Here is a 19,755-nt window from a genome sequence, read left to right as displayed (position 1 = left end):
TCGGGTCAACATTCAATCATTTTCGTCAAGCTCAACTAACGGGAGGCCCAGGAAACGAGCTGTTTCAATGGGGTCGGACCAGAGGGAGAGGGGTGTTAGCTGATTCGGATTGAGCTGGCAAGGGAAGAGGTGGTTGGTGTCGTCAGGGGATTCTCCACATGCCGGGCACTCATTGCGGATATTGGGGTCGAGTCTGGACAGGTAGCTGTTGAGGTGGCTACAGTATCCAGACCGTAATTGAGCCAGGGTAACGCGGGTCTCTCTTGGCAGTTGAAGCTCCGTTGTTGTTGTTGTTGTAGCTCCGTTTCTTCTACAGGTGGTTATTGGGCTCCTATTACGGCATTCATAGGTCGAGAGTCAAGGTAGGTGGTGACTGACTCTATGGATGTCGTTAATGGCTCGTCTGTATGTCGTCGGGTCCAGTGGTTGGTCTACGTATTGCTGGACTGCGTCCTTGTATATGAATAGGTGCCCCCTGACGTGCCTGGGCGGAGGTTCCTCCTGAAGCAGAGGTATGTTTGCTTACAAAGCATTTTCCTCCAGCAGCTCCCTTACGGGGAGCATCTGTGTAAGTGGTGCTCAGGCATCATCAGAAGGCACCCAGTCGCTGTCTGGAGTGCGGAGTTCTGACAAGTCCTCGGCGTCCAAACTGGCGCAGCATAGTTTAGAACCGGCCGGCCAATTGCCCTGTATGTTGCCAGCAACGTTTCTTTGTCTTTGCTGGCGGCGAGCGACTTGAGGACCTTGTTGCGGCTCTGTACTTTATTGACAACTGCGGTTGTGTGCGTGGAGTAGGAGAGCAGGCTATCGAAGGTGACCCCTAAAACTCGACGTGTATACCTAATTCTAGCCTGACCTCCTTCGTCCAGGTGGTGATTTCGTTGGGGAGAGTGTTAGGCTCCTTGCAGTGAAGAAGCGTGAAAGGCTGGAGAGATAGTCGTTTACTATTGAGCAGAGGTCATCAATTCCATTCCCGGACGCCAAACTCGAGCAATCGTCAGCGTATGAGATCAGTGAAACTCCCTCAGGTGGCTGGGGAAGCTTCGAGATGTAGAAGTTAAATAATAAGGGGGAGAGAACACCACCTTGTGGAACCCCTTGTTTAATTCTTCTTGGTTTCGAGGTTTGATCTCGGAAGATTACCGACGACTGTCGACCACTCATATAATTCGCCGACCATCGCTTCAGTCCCTGTGGGAGTGAGGAGGCCTCGATGTCTTCTAGCAGTGTGGAATGGCAGACGGTGTCAAACGCCTTTGATAAGTCCAGCGCTACTAGGACCGTTCTCTCACAGGGGCGGTTTCGATTTAGGCCACGAGTTATTTGGGTGTTTATGGCGTTAAGTGCTGTTGCTGTGCTATGCACTTCACGGAATCCGTGCTGGTGCTTCGTTGGGGTCAGGTGGCAGGAGTAGCAGGGCCTCAAGTGTCTTCGCGACCGGGGAAAGGAGCGTTATCGGGCGATAAGAGTCTCCTTTGTTGGCGGGCTTCCTCGGTTTCAGCAGTGGGACCACTCTCCCTGATGTGCTCAGGAATGATGAGAGTGGCCATAGACAGGTTGAGGACCTCCTTTAGGTAAGCTACTCCCTTAGGTCCCAAATGTTTCATCATCAACATACAGATTCCGTCGGGTCCAATGGCTTTGAAGGCTTTCGTCTTCCCGATAGCCCCCTTCACTTCACAGATGGTGAAAACAAGTGGTGCACTGTTTTTTGGCAGCTTGTGCAGCCTTCTGGTCACTCGACGTTTGGCCTTGTCTACCGAAGGATGCAGTGTGAATTGCCTACTGAAGTAGGTTACGCATTTCTTCGGGTTCGACGAAGCGCGACCTTCGAATGAGATTTCCACTCTGTCAACACGCTTCGTTGGTTTAGACAAGGACCTCACGGTTGACCAGAGCTTACTCACACCAGATGTGAAGTTACAGACCTTCAAGTGCTCCTCCCACTTTTTCCGCTTGTGCTGATTTACCACTTGCCGAATCTCCAAATTCAGGTCCTTCAGGACTTCCGCGATGCGTCCGACGGGATGAAGCGAGCCGCTGCGGCAGTGACTACCCTGCGGAACTGGCGTTCGCCAGCATGTACGTTTGTGGGTGTGGGAAGGGCGGCGAAGCTGCTCTCGGTAACTTCCGCAAAGCCGTCCCAATCAGGGTGGTGTCCCTCGGGTCGATGTCTTCTTCGATAAGCCGATACTGCACTGTGTGGTGTAGGATGAACGCTAATCCGCACCATTATCTCGCTCGCGATATTTACGGAGCACATTGTAGGCGGCGCAATCCAACAGAGTTGAGTTGCTGTGCAACTTCGTTTCTTGGACCGCAGCTATCAATATGCCATGCCGACCCATAAAGACTACTATCTCCTCAATCTTACTCTGGAGTCCGTTGCAGTTGAGTTGTAGGAGTTTCGTATGCCTTGGGAGGCTAGTCGCGATACGGGGGTTAGGGAGGAGTGAGGTCTACCTTGGGCCTGTTGTATCTGACGGGCTTGCTGTTGCTGCCTGTTGGTAGGTGGCTGCAATGAGGGCGCTGTTGTCTGCGTCAGCGGTGCTCTACAGCATGGGGCACTGTAGTGCGCAGTCCACTCACGCATGGTGCGTAGGCCAGAGCATAGGCGGAAGTGACACCAGCCAAGGCATGAGTTGCATTTGACCGATGTTCCCCTACGATCGTTTGACAGGCTTGAATGCCAAAGATCTTGGTGCCCATTAAAGTCACCAACTACCATACGGTTTTCACCTCTGAGGAGCGCACCTATATCAGGGTGATATCCTGCAGGGCAACTAGTGACAGCGAGTATATGAACGTTAAATATTTCGAGCTCGACATCGCCTGACCGGATAGCAATGCCCTGACATTCTAGGGTGGTATCTTGCGGCTCGCGATCCCGACGGTGCACGTTTTATCCGGCACAATTCACAACAGCAATGTTGAATTGCTGTGCAACTTCATCTCTTGGACCGCAGCTATCAGTATACCATGCCTTGCCATGAAGACGGTTATCTCCTCGATCTTCCTTTGAAGTCCGTTACAGTTAAATTGAAGGAGCTTCATGTAGTTTGGGAGACGTGTTGTTATGCGCGGTGTGAGGGATGTGTGTTGTCTTGCCGCTATTGGCTGTGTGCGCTGCTGTGGAGGATGCCGCCCTGTAGGGGTAGTGGGTGGCGTCGCAATTGGGGTTTGCAACCGCGCAGCCCAACACGGGCCCTCGAAGTTCCTCGTCAAATGTCGCGTGATGCGCAGACCTGAACACGCCCTAAAGTGGCACCAGCCAAGGCAGGTGTTGCACTTGACTGATGTCACGTTATATTCCTGGTCTGACATACCGTGCAGATTGTAGGAGGAACCAGGAGTTGTTGGCGGCGGCGTGTGTGTGGTGGTGCGGTTGAGTCTGTTATGTGGTCTGTCATGGTTGTGGTGTGGTCCATTGTGTTGTTATGTTGTGGTACTGTGGTGTCTGTGTGCATTGCACTTGACTGAGGTGGAGTTGTGGTGTAGTCGTCTATGGCATACACAGTAGGTGTAAGTTTCTGGCCCTGGGTTTAACTCGATGCCTGCGCTGAGCAGAAGAATACGTAGCAAATGTAGCCCTATGGACGAACAGCTTCTGAGATACTTCGCCGACCTAAACGGAGTTAGATCGCCGAAATAACAACTCTTGGTCGGGTAAAACCCGAGTCATTCTGGTACGTAGAGCCTCTTTTCCGTCCTGACAGAACAACACGTTTTCTAATGATAAGATTAGAAAGGCGAAATAGGGCGTAGGGAAACAGGAATTATGGGATCCTGTCCAACGTATGCCAGTCTTGCTATTACAAGCATTCCTCCACAGTCTATTCTGATTGAAAAGGTGCCAAGTATGGTATACCGACGAATCAAAGATTGACGACGGCAGCAATAGAGCAGGCGTGCTTGGACCAAGATTCCAGAAAGTCTGTCAATGGACTCATACCCAACCATATGCCCAGCGGAAGTCTTCGCAATCGAAATCTTTGTTCGAAAATGTGTCCAGAAGGGCGAATAGGGCCAGAATAAATACTATGTCGGATATTCAGGGAACATTAAATGCCTTAAACTCATTTAGAACGACATCAAGGCTTGTGGGTAAATGTAAAACTGTTTTGAGCCGTCTAGGAGCCCAAAATGCAGTAACGTTGTGGTGAGTCCCTGGACCTGAAGGTTCTAAGGCAACGAAAGGGCTGACTGTCTCGCAAAATGTGGAGCTCTAGTGCGCTTGCATGGCCCCGAGCCTTTCTGCGGCACATTTAAAGGATACACTGCAGAGCTACTTAGAAGCTTAGAAGAAACTCAGATTGCTGCCCAGTGGCGGAAGTCAAAAGGAATGGGACCATCAAACAAATTCATAACTCCTTCCAGGGAAGACTCCGAAAGACTCCTTGAACTTAGCCGAAAGGGTCTTAGAACTCTTACAGGCTACCTGACAGGACACTGCAAGTTAAGGTACCATTTGAATAAAATGGGGCTCTCTGTAAACACGGACTTCAGGATGTGTTGGTTGGTGGAGGAAACCCCAGAGTATAATCTATGCGATTGATCACGTATCATGAAGCGCAGAGTCATACACTATTCAAAATTTTGAACATGGTACACTCCAATGTGCTAAATAGCCTAAAGTGGCAGTAACTGCAATTATGATTTAGCACAATAAATAATTTTAGGTAATAGCGGGAGTATACCTCACGTAATAATGGTAATAATAATAATAATATCTAATAGACAACCGAATAGACTTGCGAGTACTACAAGCAAGCACGTAGTATTTTCTCTACTCGTTAGTGTAGCTTCGTGTATCTGTTATGCGCGATCGTGGCAAGTAGTGTACACAATTTGGCTCAACAGAAGAAGCATGACTAGCATTTTCACTCGCGATGAAGAGTGGTGGCTTTGTGCGGAGAGAGATAAGCATTCTACTTTTGTGTAGAGTACAATGCAAAGAGTACTTGCAAGCGTAGAATAGACAAATGTAATTCTACAACTCTTTAATATCTATCCTTGTCAGCAAGCTGATGAAACTTCAGAGCATATTCTATGAATGTGACTGTCCGGCTTTGGCCAGACAAATATTGATCCAATTCAAAGCTTCAATTTTCGAAGCCTTTTATATAAGAATTCGCCTACCAAGGCCCTTTTAGAATTCAATAGGGAAGCTGAATGTATCTTGGCCACACTGGGTTAGGGAATATCTCTTAAAGAGATACAAAGGATCTTTCAGGCAGCGGTGTCTCTTGTTTTGTTGCACCCAAGAACGAACTAATCCTTGTCCTGAAGTGTTAAGAACGTAGAGAAAAAGTCAAAAAATGTAGGTGATGTCATCCCAATGAGTACCTGGTCTCACTTTACAATTCATTTTCCTCAACTGGGTTGTACTAATAAGAGAAGACCCTTAGCAGATGCCCTTAATCTGCTGAAAGAGCACAACAAATCTTAGCTCACACTTCGAGCATACCGCTGAGGATGTTTCTGGTTCGAAATTCAGTTACGTGTGAAAACTTTCACAGGCATTTCATTGTAAATTCAGCAGTATTACAAATAATATCTCATCCCAAACGTTTTTGTTGGATCCCTGGTCAGCTAGTGAGCTCTACTTTCGTGCTCGTTTGTGCACTATTTCTTTTTGATCCACCCCTGGAAGCCGCTTATAATCAGTTTTCATTCATACGTTATTTGAATTTTTTTCTGTTTTATTTATTGTAATTGTAAATCTTTCTCGCACGCTGTTCACTCTTACCCCTCTTCGGGTGCGCCCAAGACCTGCTTATCCGTTCTGATAACTATCTGAAATCAGAAGCCAGACCAAATCTATTCTTCAGATATGTATACATGTCTACATATTATGAACTTGTACACATCAAGTATTCAAAACACATTACCCCTAAATAATCACAACAACAAGCCAACTAGTCAAACATCAAATGTGGAGTGTGCCGCATCCAAAGCATGAGACCGGCATACATACTTACATAAAAAAAAATCGCCGGTAGTCGAGTTAACAAAAGAAAAAATAAATAAAGCGCACATTAAAAATCCTATACAATGCAAATACAATGAGTAACAACAACAACAATAAATAATAACAATAACGAAATTATCGACTTTTTCGTTCGAGCGCTCTACAGCTTGATAGCCCACAGCGGCAGGCCGGTGACGATCAGTTTTAGCTGAGTTATCGGTGCGACAAGACGGAAACCCAGAAACGGGCTGGCGCTGCTGTTGGTGCACATTTCTTTGCTAAGAAATAAAGCAACAAAAACAAAAACAAATAGTTATTTATTAAAATTTAATAGCATTAATTAAGGCATCACTGATTTGTGGTCATAAATTAAAAAAAAGTGTTGATCGCTCGCGCTTGCTTACGTAACTGGCAAGTGATCGGAAGAAAACGTTTACGAAATTTGTCAAGCAAATACGTAGAATAGATTTTTCCTAGAAGCTTCAGAAAATGAGCGCGCTGCTGTTCCTGGTTGCCACGGTGGTGGTCTATGTGCTGCACTCACTGATCCGGTCGCTTAAACGTCCGCCAAATTTTCCACCAGGTAAGAACGTGCGAGTGATGATTGGGTATTTTTTTTTTAAATAGATCTACATTATTATTAGTGAGTGAATTGGTGAACTTAAAAGGATGTGTGTTTCACTAGAAGTGGCAATAGTTTTCGGAACTTTCCGTACTCCCATCTATCACTGGTATCCTCGCGAGGGCGGTCCATAAATAACTCTGTGAGTCTGCGATCTTAGGCATGACTCGGACTTAGCTACAGCTGAGCTAATGACGCTAACGGCCGGAATTTTATGTTTTCTTCTGATACACGGGACAATAGCCCGAGTCGGTCGAGAAATCCGAGTTTGGCTAAGAATTTCAATTACACTCTTGGTATTGTGATTCTACTTCCGGAACAATTTCGTGCTAATTGAAATTTCTTTCTGATATGAAATTGGCCATTTCTTATAGATTTTGTAGCTGAACTCATATCTGAAAAGTATGCACAGCATTTTAAAATACATCTCTTGCCCTTTCACAAGCCGCACAGTGTACTTTTTGAACACTGCACGCGAATTAATCGTAGCGCTTTCGACAGAAGCAACATTTTGATACGAGACAAGCTAAGCTTGTCGGTCCTACATAGTAAGCCGTTCAGAGGTGCCGTAAAACTGCAGTCTCTCCAATTTTTTACCACGACAAGAAGCTTGGTTTGCTCTATTGCGTTTCGATGTCATAGATCCACCTCGCTCTCGTCGGCCAATGACTGGAAAAGTCAAAGCCTGGATTGAAGTTTTAATGCATCCAGCGTAAAGCCAGGACTTTGCGCCGCCTGACATCCTCTTGAAGAGCCGCTGAAAATTAATTGGCCAAGTGTTTCGCAGAAGTTCTACATCGATAAAATTATGAAGATACCCGAAAATGGGAAAAGGTAATAGATAATAGTGATTAAGACTGATTTCAAATAAAGAAATTTTTTTTCATAAACTTACACAAAAATACTTATTAAATGATGCAATATATACAGAATCACGAGGAAATACAAATTGCAGTGCATTAAGAATTTTTTTTACACAAAAGTACCTATAGATATTAACAAAATTTTTAAACGGGTTTTTGTGTCAATAAACTTTATTCCCCCATCAAATTTGGTGCAAACCCACATGCGTAACAAACATCATCGTTGAAATGCAAAAAGTCATAACTAATAAAAAGTTCAAAATTCACTTTTTGATTATATGATGGATTTCATCGAATTACAACTCCCCACATCATTTTATGAAAAAAAAAAAATTAAAATATCGCAAATAAATAATATAACAGAGTATTTCAATACTTAAATTTTTTGGAAAAACGCAATCAAAGTTTCATCAATTCATACATTTGGTATACAAAAAGACAGATCTTCGCCATGTTTGGGAAGATTGGTTATCTGTTAGACTGAATATATTCTTCTCATCAAGCTTATTAATTGCATAACGAAACCTCAAAAAACGTAAATTTTGAGTTACTTCTCTAGATATATTATTAAAAGTGCGATATTAATCACAACTTTTTCCATTTCATTTACGATGCTGTTACGTCTTTTTGCATTTCAGGTGACGATTTGTATTTGTCTGTACGCCTGCTGCATTCTGTGCTGGACAGAAATTTTAAAGAAAAATTAACAAAAAAATTAAAAATTAATTAAAATTAAAAAAAATTATTTGCATCCACGCGCAAAGGAATTTGCAATTTAAATAAGTTTGAAAATGATTTTTTCCCTTTTGTCCGTTTTCATATTAAATTCAAATAAAAAAACTAATATCACTTAAAATGCTTTCGTGAAACTGGCTATAATATCCTTAAAATACGTAAAATCAATTACCAATCAGAAAACAGTAATGGCTTCATGCCACCTATTAACCAGAAGCAATTCGAAGCAATCATGTGACCACCAACATTTTGTTTGCTACGTATGTATGTACTTCCCTCTTTGGCGTCATTAGGGTGCCCCAGAACAGGAGACTTATTTTCTGAGAAGTTCGATATGCATACCCACCAAATTTTTTCCTTTTGACAAAAATAATATATACATAGGGACAAAAAAAACCGTTAATTATGCAGATATTTATTTGTAGATCATTGCAAAATAGTTATTTTCAGATTTTTATTTTTCGATCAAGAATAATCTCTAAATTTGGATTTTTCGCTTAAATTTAATGGTTATTTTGCCATTATTATTCTTTTCGACGGAAATTTTGTAATTTTAATTTTTATCGATCAAAAATAATCTTTATTTTGTAATTTTTATTATTATTTTTCGATCATTTTTTACAGTTTAGTCTACATCATACTGTGTTTTTATGACCGATTTAAATCTTTTATGATCCAAAAAAATTAAAACTGAAAAGGCGGCCATAAAATGACCGACAAAATAAAGATAACGATCAAAAATTTATTGACAAAATAAAAATTATAAACTTAGGATTAAATTTGATCGGAAAATTTGAAATCCAATTATAGTCGTTAAATTATGATTTTTATTATAAAGATCAACCGTTGTTGTCAAGTTCAACTAACGGTAGGCCCAGCAAGCGTGCTGTTTAAACGAGATCAGCTGTTAGCTGAGTTGGTGTAATGGAAGAAAGTGAGGAAGTGGTTGGTGTCCTTTTGGGGTGCCTTCACAAGCCGAACAAACATATGCACATGCAAATGTATGTATGAATATATATTGGGTATTTTGGGATATCGTCTGAATAACCGAGAATTTAGTTATGGCGGTTTCTCGATGCAGCTGAAGCTCTTCTTCTGCAATGCGAGGTGGTTGAAATCCGATAATGGCATTAACGGCGCGATGGCTGGTAAAAGTGGTGGTTGTTCCTCAGTGAATGTTGACTAAGGCCTGTCTGTTCAACGTTGGCTCGAGTGCTCGTGCGATAAAAGTCTGGTTCTCGTCCATGAGTTCGTTGAGAGCCTGAAAGATGGCTCTGCTTCCAACAATTGCCTGTTCGGGAGTTTCCTATTGGCAGCCGAATTGTTTGCCGAGAATGAAGATACATATCGACAGACCCGGGCTACTTTATCTCACCTGGTCGATAGCCGTCAATATGGGCGAAGGCTACCTGAGCTCGACGAACTATCCTAACTTTGAACTAACTGTATCGTACATATGTGAAGCTGTTAAGCTACGCATTTAATTTAGTTATTAGTTTAAAAATCAGAGAAATTCGCAAAAAAAACATTCTGAGACACCCTAATATTCACTTACTTACCACAGTATACGAAGGTAAAGAAGTAATACATACATACATTTTTATAAATATGTGGCGTAGCACTATAAGGCAATCGGACTGTGAGCAACCGACAAAGCGTTTCAAATAATAATAATAATAACACTGGTCTACAAGGGTTTTGCGAATAAGACGGGACCTGGTGTTTCCGAACGGATTTTTCGTGCTGAACACGAATCTGGGGTCCAAAACTTCCCATCACGTCACGTTTTCGAGAAAAAAGGGGTTGAAACCCCTAAAAACAGCGTTTTTGGCCATTTTTGAAAAATTGTAGAGCTGAACCCTGACGTGCTACAAACTTTGTATATGTCAGAAATTAAAGGCTAAATCGTGCCCTTTCGAATGAGCCCTATGCCGAATTAATCGCATGCACCCTTAGATCAGGGGGTGTATTTGTGTCTAGGAGTCCAATTTTTATATCCACCATATTCGACCCGTCATCTTAAATTTTTAAAATCTAACTGCAGATTCGTAATCAGCGACTTTTAATATAGTTAAAACCTTGGCATTATTAATTTTCTATGATCGTTTAAGATTAAATTCTTTCTGTGATCAATTTTTCCTGCACCCCTAAACACAAATACACCCCCTGCTTTAAGGGTGCACGCGATCAATTCGGCATAGGGCTCATTCGAAAGGGCACGGTTTAGCCTTTAGTTTCTGATATATGCAAAATTTGTACCACGTCAGGGTTCAGCTCTATAATTTTTCGAAAATGGCCAAAAACGCTGTTTTTAGGGGTTTCAACCCCTTTTTTCTCGAAAACGTGACGTGATGGGACATTTTTGACCCCGGATTCGTGTTCAGCACGAAAAATCCGTTCAGAAACACCAGGTCCCGTCTTATTCGCAGAAAAAAAGTTGAAATTTGTAGACCAGTGTAATTATTCGGTTAGTAGTTCTCTGATTACAAGTACGCGTTGCTGTTGTTGTTGTTGATGGCCTTACGTCTGATCAATGCTTAATTTATACCTAATTTATAGTCAGTACATTAGAAGAAATTTTCCTATTTTAGCTATATAAGTACATACATATATGTATGTTGATAATTAATGTTAATTTTTTCGCTTTTTACGATCCCGGGATTTGCGGGATGTCATTATCATTAGATATTCATTACTTTCCAACAACTTTGATCGAAAAAATTGCTTCCATATTGTTTGAGAAGCTCTCCTACCATATAATAATTAATAAATAAATGGGGTTGAAACCTGCTTTTTTAGTTAAAGTGGGTTTTTAGTTTTTCTCTCTGGCGTCAGGATTTATTTTAAAGGATTTTTTAATTTCAAAAATATGATTAATTCCAAAAATTTTTTAAAAAATTCAATGCATTGTAGAATAAAAATATGGGTACCAAATGAAAGAGGAAATTTCTTTAGAATTAAAAAAAAAAATTAAAATATTTTGGATTCAAAAGGACGAATAGGTAATTTTTTTAACTGATAAAGTTAGAAGGACGAAACTCGAGAATTGTATCGAGTTTATATAAGTCCTTAACATATAATTATTTCAAAAACAAACATTGCGAAATTTCAAGAATAAAATTTAAAAGGACATTTTCAATACTTACCAGTCCTTATGCACAAAAAAATTGAATCTGCTTAAATTCTACAGAATTTCGTCTTCAATTTGAAACCCATACTTCTTCTCTAAGCACATTTTACTGAATTGTTTAAATAATTTTTGATTTACTGACGTCAGAGTGAAAGGCTAAAACCGCAATTTTACAATGTTTGGCCCATGGTTTCGCGAATATATTGATTTTTGTGTGTAAGATTTAACTTCGCGCGGTTTTATATGTATAATGAGCTAGCCATTTATAAAAAAAAATATTAGTTATTAAATAAAAAAAGAAATATAGCCAATACTGGTCCAGAAAAGGAGTTCATATTATTGCCATCAGTGCAAAATAACAAATCCCGAAAATCCCGGGATTATTTGCCAAGAATCCCGGGCTTTTCGGAACCTAAAAAAGGCCGGGGTCCCGGGATTAACATTCCTAGTATGTATGTATTTAATTACGATTCCGTCCACGCTACGCCACGCCACGCCATGCCACACCAAAGGCTGGCTGTCAATCATCATCATTAGTCGAGCATAGGAGGTTCGTCTGAGGACGTGCTACCATTTGTGGTGGACGTGTTGATATTTAGGCAAAACAGGTGTTGATTTTTTCATATTTGTGCATATATTTGTAAATACATAAATATACATGTGTATGTAATGTATGTTTGAAGTATCACGTGTGGTTCAATAAGAACACTGGATCACAAATTTTAGTTTGGTTTTTGTTCTCCAAACGCCACTATCCAATTTCTATGTAGAATTGCTCGGCGATTCCGAAAATCGAGTTATTTTTTTCTATGGATACGTTTTCGAGGGTGACAGGTAATAAGATCAACGGAAATAAGGTCAATTGACTTTATTTCACACCCTGGTGCGAAATAAAGTCAATTGACATTATTACCTTTTTAAAAGCGAAATAAAATCCATTGAGATTACTGCTCTTTCAAATATTAAATTTGCTTAGCTTCGCGGGGGCCCGCGTCCGCGCGCCACGCTCGCGCCCCGCGTACCCCGCGCGACCGGCGCGCACACCACGTCACGCTACGCCGCGGCCCCCCGGCCCCCCTTCCCCGTCTCCCGCCGTGCTGTAACGCAGGTAGATTTATTTTTTGTATACGTTGAAATAAAATTTTTATATATTTTAAACATCAAGGACTTATATTCAATAATACCCTCTACCTGCACACTTTCACAAAGATGAGATTCAGATACAAAAATCCACCTAAGCTTTAACTGTCATCGGTGATATTAATGCTACCTTATATAACGACAGGTAATAAGTCCCAGTTGGTTTCTAAAATCACAAATTAGTTTTTGTGCAAATTGCAGATAGAGGGTATTAATGAATTCAAGCCCTCGATATTTCACATTTTTATATTTGTAAGTTATTGGAAGCAGAGATGCAAACTTGGCTCAAACCGTGCCATTTGTCCCTATTTTACTTCAAACGGCACTTAATTTTTTTGTAAAAAAAATAACATTTCAATACATTTTTGTGAAATCCTTTGCGTGCACTTCTTTTTCTCGACTAAAATTTTCTAATTTATAAAGGTAATTCAACTGGTTTATCTTATTTTATCATTGCACTTTTGTTTTGAAAATGTGGCTTTATTTTATTGCTAAATGTGAATGATTAAAAGGAATGGCACCTTTTTTGGCACTTTTATTTTTCTATTTGGCACATTTTGGCACTTTTTTATCCTCAATATGGCACCTCATAACTAAGGATAGTTGGCAGCCCTGATTGGAAGATTTCTGCTGTGTTTTGGCAACAGCTTGTCTGCAGTAAAAAGCATATAATTTGTGATGTCAAGTTTTTCGCATCGTGTTTTTACATACTCGTAATTAAAATTTTTTTATAAAATCAATTAATGGTAGTTCATGATTGTGTGTGGATTAATATCACCACACTGACGATTTGACTATAACCTTTGTCATCTATTAAAAAACAACACTTACGGGGCAATGTTTATTGTAAGAACAATTTTTTTTTCTATAAATCGACACACTTTAAGCATTGTTGACGCTATTTCCATTTGAATGAGGAAATAGCGTCAATGACTTTATTTCCAAATTTTTGTTGGCTTTATTTCGCTTTTGAAAAGGTAATAATGTCAATTAACTTAACACCAGGGTGGGAAATAAAGTTAATTGACATTATTTCCGTTGATCTTGTTACCTGTCACCGTTTTGGAGATATTTGCAATTTACTGTTATTCAGTTTAATACAAAAAGCAGTTCCACTTAATCACGCATATCTTACGAACCAATTTAACAATCTTAAAATGAGATACGACAAATGAAAGCTAACAAAATTCTCCATAAGCCGCATATATTTACATCACTGTCTGATAGAACTGATAGTTTCTGAAAAATTAATGAATCATTCCAGTTTTTTTTTTTTTATTTTTTAATGAAAGAATGAAATAAATCAAACTTTAACAGAAGAAAAATTTAAAAAATAACAGGATCTGTGCCAAATTTTTGCGGTAATTTTCAGAAATACGAAAACTGCGATATTTTAGTAACCACTGAAGATTATTCACTCAAAATTGATATTTACAATAATTTTAGACGAAAAATAAGAATTATACAAATTTTTGGAAAATGGGCGTAGCCACGCCCACTTATGGTTACATGCGTATAGCTTGGTAACCGCTGCACCAATTTCTTCCAAACTTGGCACAGTTGTTGGCCTTGGGACAACATACCAAATGGCCGAAAATTTTTAAAATGGGACAATAACCACGCTCACATCCCATATAACGGTAATTTAGAGAAATACGAAATATTCGATAAATCAGTAAATATTAAATCTAATTTATTCAAAATTGATGCTTGCGACAATTCTTTACCAAGAAATACGTTTATGATACAATTTTGGAAAATGGGCGTGGCACCGCCCACTTATGATCACATATATGTATTTCGGTAACAGTTGTACCAATTTGTACTAAATTAAAATTTCAGAAATGCTTGAAACTTTAATATTTCGAAATTTAAGGACGCTAATTTACTCAAAATTGATACTAAAAACAATCTCCTGAAAAGAAGTAACGTTGTTTGGAATTTTGGAAAACGGGCGTGATATCTATCGCCCACATGTGACTATATAAGTTTATCTCATTATGTCTAACTGAACGTTCTATCGAAGATATTTAAGATAGGGGTAAAACCACCCCGGCTTACCATGTAGCGGTAGTTTCCAGAAAGCGGAAAACATACATATATTTAATGCTTGCGCCGCGTAATGTTCGGCTCCGCTCGAACTTAGACTTTCTTACTTGTTTTATATGAAAAATGAGCCTGAGAGATACCCCTCATCTAGAGCAGAATTGACTTCGGATATTTCCGTCTTTCTCATTGCCAGCTCGTCGGCTATGCAGTTTTCAGGTATGTCCTTTGCACAGTAGCGTGGGCCGAAAATTCGCATTTTAAGAATTTTGATTGGTCCCAAGGACCCATACAATAGTCGAAGAGCATTTCGATGCCAGCAAATTGAAAATCCTTCTGCATTCTGTGGCTACTTTAGACGTAATCTAGTTGACGTAGATTATTCAGCAGAGTTTCAAGGTCCTTTAGGTGTCCGTATCTCAGGTCTCTCCACAGCTGGATCGCGCTTAGACTCGTAGAACTACAGCCAGCCAGAAACTTTCCAGCGTGGAAGATTTAGCTTCACTTCCAGAGATTTGGTGGGTCTAGTGGATCACGTGATAAAAATAGAATCTGTCCTGTCAACCCATTCAACCTTGGCTCTAGACAAAGACTTCTTTAACGTCGGTCAACATACGGTAACGCCATAAAAGAGAATGGGTCCAATCACAGATGTGTACATCCAGTGTACTAAACGTAGTTTTATTCCCCAGTTTTTGCCCATAGCTGTCTTTTAGGCGTACAGGGTGGTGTTGGCATTCTTGGAGCTGTCTTCTATGTTTCGCTTCTAGTCAAGTTTCCCGTCTAGAATAACTTCGAGGTATTTTAACTCGCTGGATAGAATAAGTTCTACCCCGTTTACGGTGGCAGGTTTGAATAGAGAAATTTTATAATTCCCCGTGATGAGTACCGTAGCAATATTGTTATTGTTAATGTAATTCCTTACCCGTGCAACTCAATTGCTGACTAAACGTAATCTGAAACTATGAAAAGAAATCGAAAGTGGTCTATAAATCAAAAATGCTGAAGATACCGATAATAATGCGTCCACATACATACCTATATGAAATGATCCACTATCACACAATTACGACACAGATTTCATTAGTAAATGAGCAAAAGCGTGTACAAAAAAAAAGAATAACTCAAACTAGTAGCGCTACAGTAAACTCGATATCAATCGAACCAACAGAAATACAACTATGTAGTTGTGAAGTCGTAATCATAATTCTTTTCTTGCCTGTTTAGAGAGATTATTTTACCAAATTACTACCGCTTTACTTACATATTCCATCCTCCAGAATCAAACACTTAAGCCGACCCCACATTAGTTCAGCTCGTTTCTAAATTCCCGGCGAAATTGGCCGTTCAGGTAATCGAAGCCAATTTCCACATTACGTTAGCAATGGCGACGTCAGAATTACTGTAACATTCTCATCTAGATGCTCCGGGCTACTTCAGCTCAACTGGTCGATAGGCGTCAATTTATCCTATCTTGTAGCCCGACTATCTTAACTCGAGTTATCTTGTTTCTGTACCAACTAACGATCCTATATCAGCTCTATCAGTCGAACTATCCTAACTCAGATCTTACCTACGCTGTGGACTTACAACACCTAGTAGTTTTGTGTGTACATATATACATATATGTACCATTATGGAATCCTCACAAAAATTTTTCTCCTAAATTCATATTTTCAGGGGCACAGGGGTATTGTTTGGTGCTCATCCCTTCCAGCGATATATCAAGGTACTCAAAGTACATATAAGTGAGTCCCATAATCCATAGTTCACCGCCTTAACTAATACTCGTATAAGTAAAGTTATCTACCTGACAATATTTCGCTAGCCAAGAAACTTCTATTACGGGTTGGCGGCAAACATTACTGTTTCCATGAAAGATCTTTTGTTGAGCCCCTCCTTTAAAATTCTAGGTTCTGCCTCCCTTTATATACCATCATTCAATATTCTCCTAAAATTCGCTACCATCTAAACTATTCTCTTTCTCCTTCCAGGTCCCGACTTCATGCCATGGATTGGCAATACTATACAACTGCGCAAGGAGGCACGCGCCTGTGGTGGCACACATCTGGTATTTGAGAAATGGTCAAAAAAGTACAATAGCAATGTGTTGGGACTCAAGCTGGGCAGCGAGTATGTCGTGGTGGCACTCTCCTATCCGCTGGTGCACGAGGTACATGTAAGCGAGGTGTACGATGGACGTCCGGATAATTTCTTTCTGCGTCTGCGCACAATGGGTACACGCAAGGGCATAACCTGCACGGACGGCCAACTCTGGCAAGAGCATCGTAATTTTGCAATGCGACAAATGCGGCATGTCGGCTATGGACGCACAGAAATGGAGCAGTATATCGAAAAGGAGGCGGCTAATTTGCTGCGGTATATCGAGGATCTGCAGGGGGAGCCTGCATGGCCGGGCTCATTTCTGGCGCCCAGCGTGCTTAATGTGCTATGGACCTTGACAGCCGGTAAAGGCATCGATCGCGACGATAAGCGTTTGCAGAAGCTGCTTGATATGCTGAATCGCCGCTCTAAAGTTTTCGATATGTCTGGTGGCGTGCTCACACAAATGCCATGGCTGCGGTATGTGGCACCGAATTGGACCGGCTACAATTTGATTTGTCAAATGAATCAGGAAATGTACGCGTTCTTCTTAGAAGCCATTAACGAGCATAGCACCAGCATTACGCCGGCAAATGCAGAGAGTGATCTCATCTACGCCTACATACGCGAGATGAACGAACACAGCGCTGGGGTGAAGAATACAACGTTCAGTGAAACCCAGCTGACAATGACTATTTTAGATTTCTTCATAGCCGGTTCGCAAACTACCAGCAATACTACAGATTTGGCTCTAATGATGCTTGCGCTGCATCCACGTGTACAGGACCGTGTCTATGAAGAAATCACAAGTAATTTTGAAAAATTCGAAATCGCCGTAAATCTTTGCAATCGCGAGTATTTTCCCTATACGAATGCATTCATTATGGAAGTGCAACGTTATTTCCATATAACACCAATAACGGGGCCGAGACGTGCCTTATGGAATACGACGCTCGAAGGCTACAGTGTGCCAAAAAATACTACAATATTGATCGGCTTGCGTTCTGTGCATATGGATAAAGAGCATTGGGGTGATCCGGAAAACTTCAGACCACAACGTTTCATCGATGAAGAAGGAAAGGTGCTGCGCGATGAGTACTTCATGCCGTTTGGTCAAGGGCGTCGCCGTTGTCTAGGCGATGCTTTGGCGCGTGCGTGCCTATTCTCATTCCTCACGAAAATTGTGCATCGTTACCGGATAGAATTGTGCGAGGAAGCTATGCCTTCTGTAGTGTTACAACCGGGCATAACGCTGACGCCGAAGCCGTATAAGGTGCGATTTGTGGAGCGGAGTTGAACGTCGGGGGTGTATATTGTAGGAAATGGAGAGTGGGAGGGAAGGAGGATAACGTATTTGTGCATATAATGAAAATTTAAATTTTAGCTAACTATGTGTGCTTTTATCTATAAAATAATTGAAAAATTTGCGTCAATAACACTACTTACCATTTTAGAACTGGTATACTAATTAACTTTTAAAAATATTATCACTGTAAGGGTTATATACATAAGACCAATTCGAAAGGTGAGTTGATTTAGGTGTTTCATCTCTAAAAATACTCGAACTAACCGAGTAAGGAGTGGCCCTGGGAATGTAACTATTATTTTAGGAAACACAAAGCAAAGCGTCGAGATACTCCACTTCCTATTGAAGCCAAAGACTTATTTTAGATTATAGTACAAATAAAGTGGTTTCGCGACTGATTGGCGCTGACAGAAGAATAATTCGATGTTACCGCTGCCAAAAAGCTACGATGAGTGAAACTAAGTGAAGCTGTCTTCTGACAGGTAGGCCTTTCTTCAAAAGTTCCAATATGGTACGTAATACGTGCCTCAGATTTATAACTGCAAGAACATAAGCTCCTGACCTGCCCACATTGAAAATAATAAATAATGAATATAGCCCTGCAATGATTTCCGCTGATATATTCCTCATTACCAGTGGCCGACCGAGGGTTAGCTTATATGGGCTGCCTTCTTTTAGGTCCCTGGTAGAGCTTCACCTAGGCTTAAGAAGACTCGTTGTGAAAAGGTATAAGTTGGCTTAATGTTGATTTCGACCGTTTACACAGAAATAGAGCCGGTTAGTTTGTACGAAAATTCGACGACTGCCCTGACTTGGACATGTTTTACACATGAATGACGATGTTCGGAAAATATCCTTCAACTTTCGTCACCAATGGATGGAGAACGAAAGAATGGGCGAAGACGAACACTATGGAAGGGGCAAGTGCGGAAGGATCTGTCTGCACTCGGGACGTGCAACTGGCGCAACTTCGCAAATGAGAAAGTCAACTGGCGAAGTTTCTTGATCTCGGTTCAAACTGACGAACTGGTGTAGAGCCAGACAAGAAGAAGTTTCTCTAATGAAACGTTTAACTTCACAGATTTACGAATAGCTTAGGTCCGGCAGACAGTGGCAAGAAAATACTAGTGGAGACACTGCTGCCTTAGTCTAGCCAGACAAAGTTATTCGACCGAATATTACTACACAGCATTTATATAGTTGGCGGGAACATACGCTATGGAACAGCTTACAGCTGCACGAAAAATGAATTAGCAAAATGTCCTATCTTTCATCCTGTGAGACCACAACGACTATCGGCCGGGTTACAACAGGACATGCAAACCTTTACTCTTACGTTGTAGTATAAAAGAAGTGACCTTCCTTTTAAGAAGCCATACCGGCCATGAATAATTAGTAGACTGCGGATGTTTTTGCAGAAAACGAAGCCTAAAAATATGTACCACTTAACTATAAGCAAAAGAAATACCTTTTTTATTAATTTTGTTTATAGTTATGGGGTACATATTTTTAGGCTTCGTTTTCTGCATAAAAAGCCGCAGTCTATTAATTAGACTTACATGCCGGACCATTGCCGCAGTTGGAAGATTATGGAATAAGCAAAAAGATGTGCAAAGCAGAATGCTTGGAAAGCCATTTTTGCGTAGATCTCACAGACAATTTTTACCCAAGTGAGATCATAACATGGAAAGGGATCGGTAATTACTCTCCAAAGGCTATCTTAAGACGAGCAATGCCATACCGACGGGAGAAAGTACTTAGATACCTGTAGGACAGACATCAAGCCTCGCCTAGCTACTCTTTTAACGCAAACGGTACGAACGCCGTCGAATTTGTTTT

General features: G+C 40.8%; 2 protein-coding genes across 4 annotated transcripts in view; both read left to right on the top strand.

Moving 5' to 3' along the window:
• The window catches only part of LOC118739040 (nuclear hormone receptor FTZ-F1), a 628,268-nt gene that overhangs the window by 580,948 nt on the left and 27,565 nt on the right, over positions 1-19,755 (top strand). The window lies entirely within an intron of this gene.
• Positions 6,200-17,980, top strand: LOC118739044 (probable cytochrome P450 305a1). Its single transcript, XM_036470150.1, has 2 exons — positions 6,200-6,554; positions 16,502-17,980. The coding sequence occupies exons 1-2, from the start codon at positions 6,461-6,463 to the stop codon at positions 17,905-17,907; spliced, it is 1,500 nt and encodes a 499-aa protein (XP_036326043.1). The 5' UTR covers positions 6,200-6,460; the 3' UTR covers positions 17,908-17,980.

The sequence above is a fragment of the Rhagoletis pomonella genome, unplaced genomic scaffold, assembly GCF_013731165.1.
Source record: "Rhagoletis pomonella isolate Grant_MI unplaced genomic scaffold, Rhpom_1.0 Rhpom_scaffold_00005, whole genome shotgun sequence".
Lineage (NCBI taxonomy): Eukaryota > Metazoa > Arthropoda > Insecta > Diptera > Tephritidae > Rhagoletis > Rhagoletis pomonella.
This window is presented reverse-complemented; position numbering and strand designations above follow the sequence as displayed.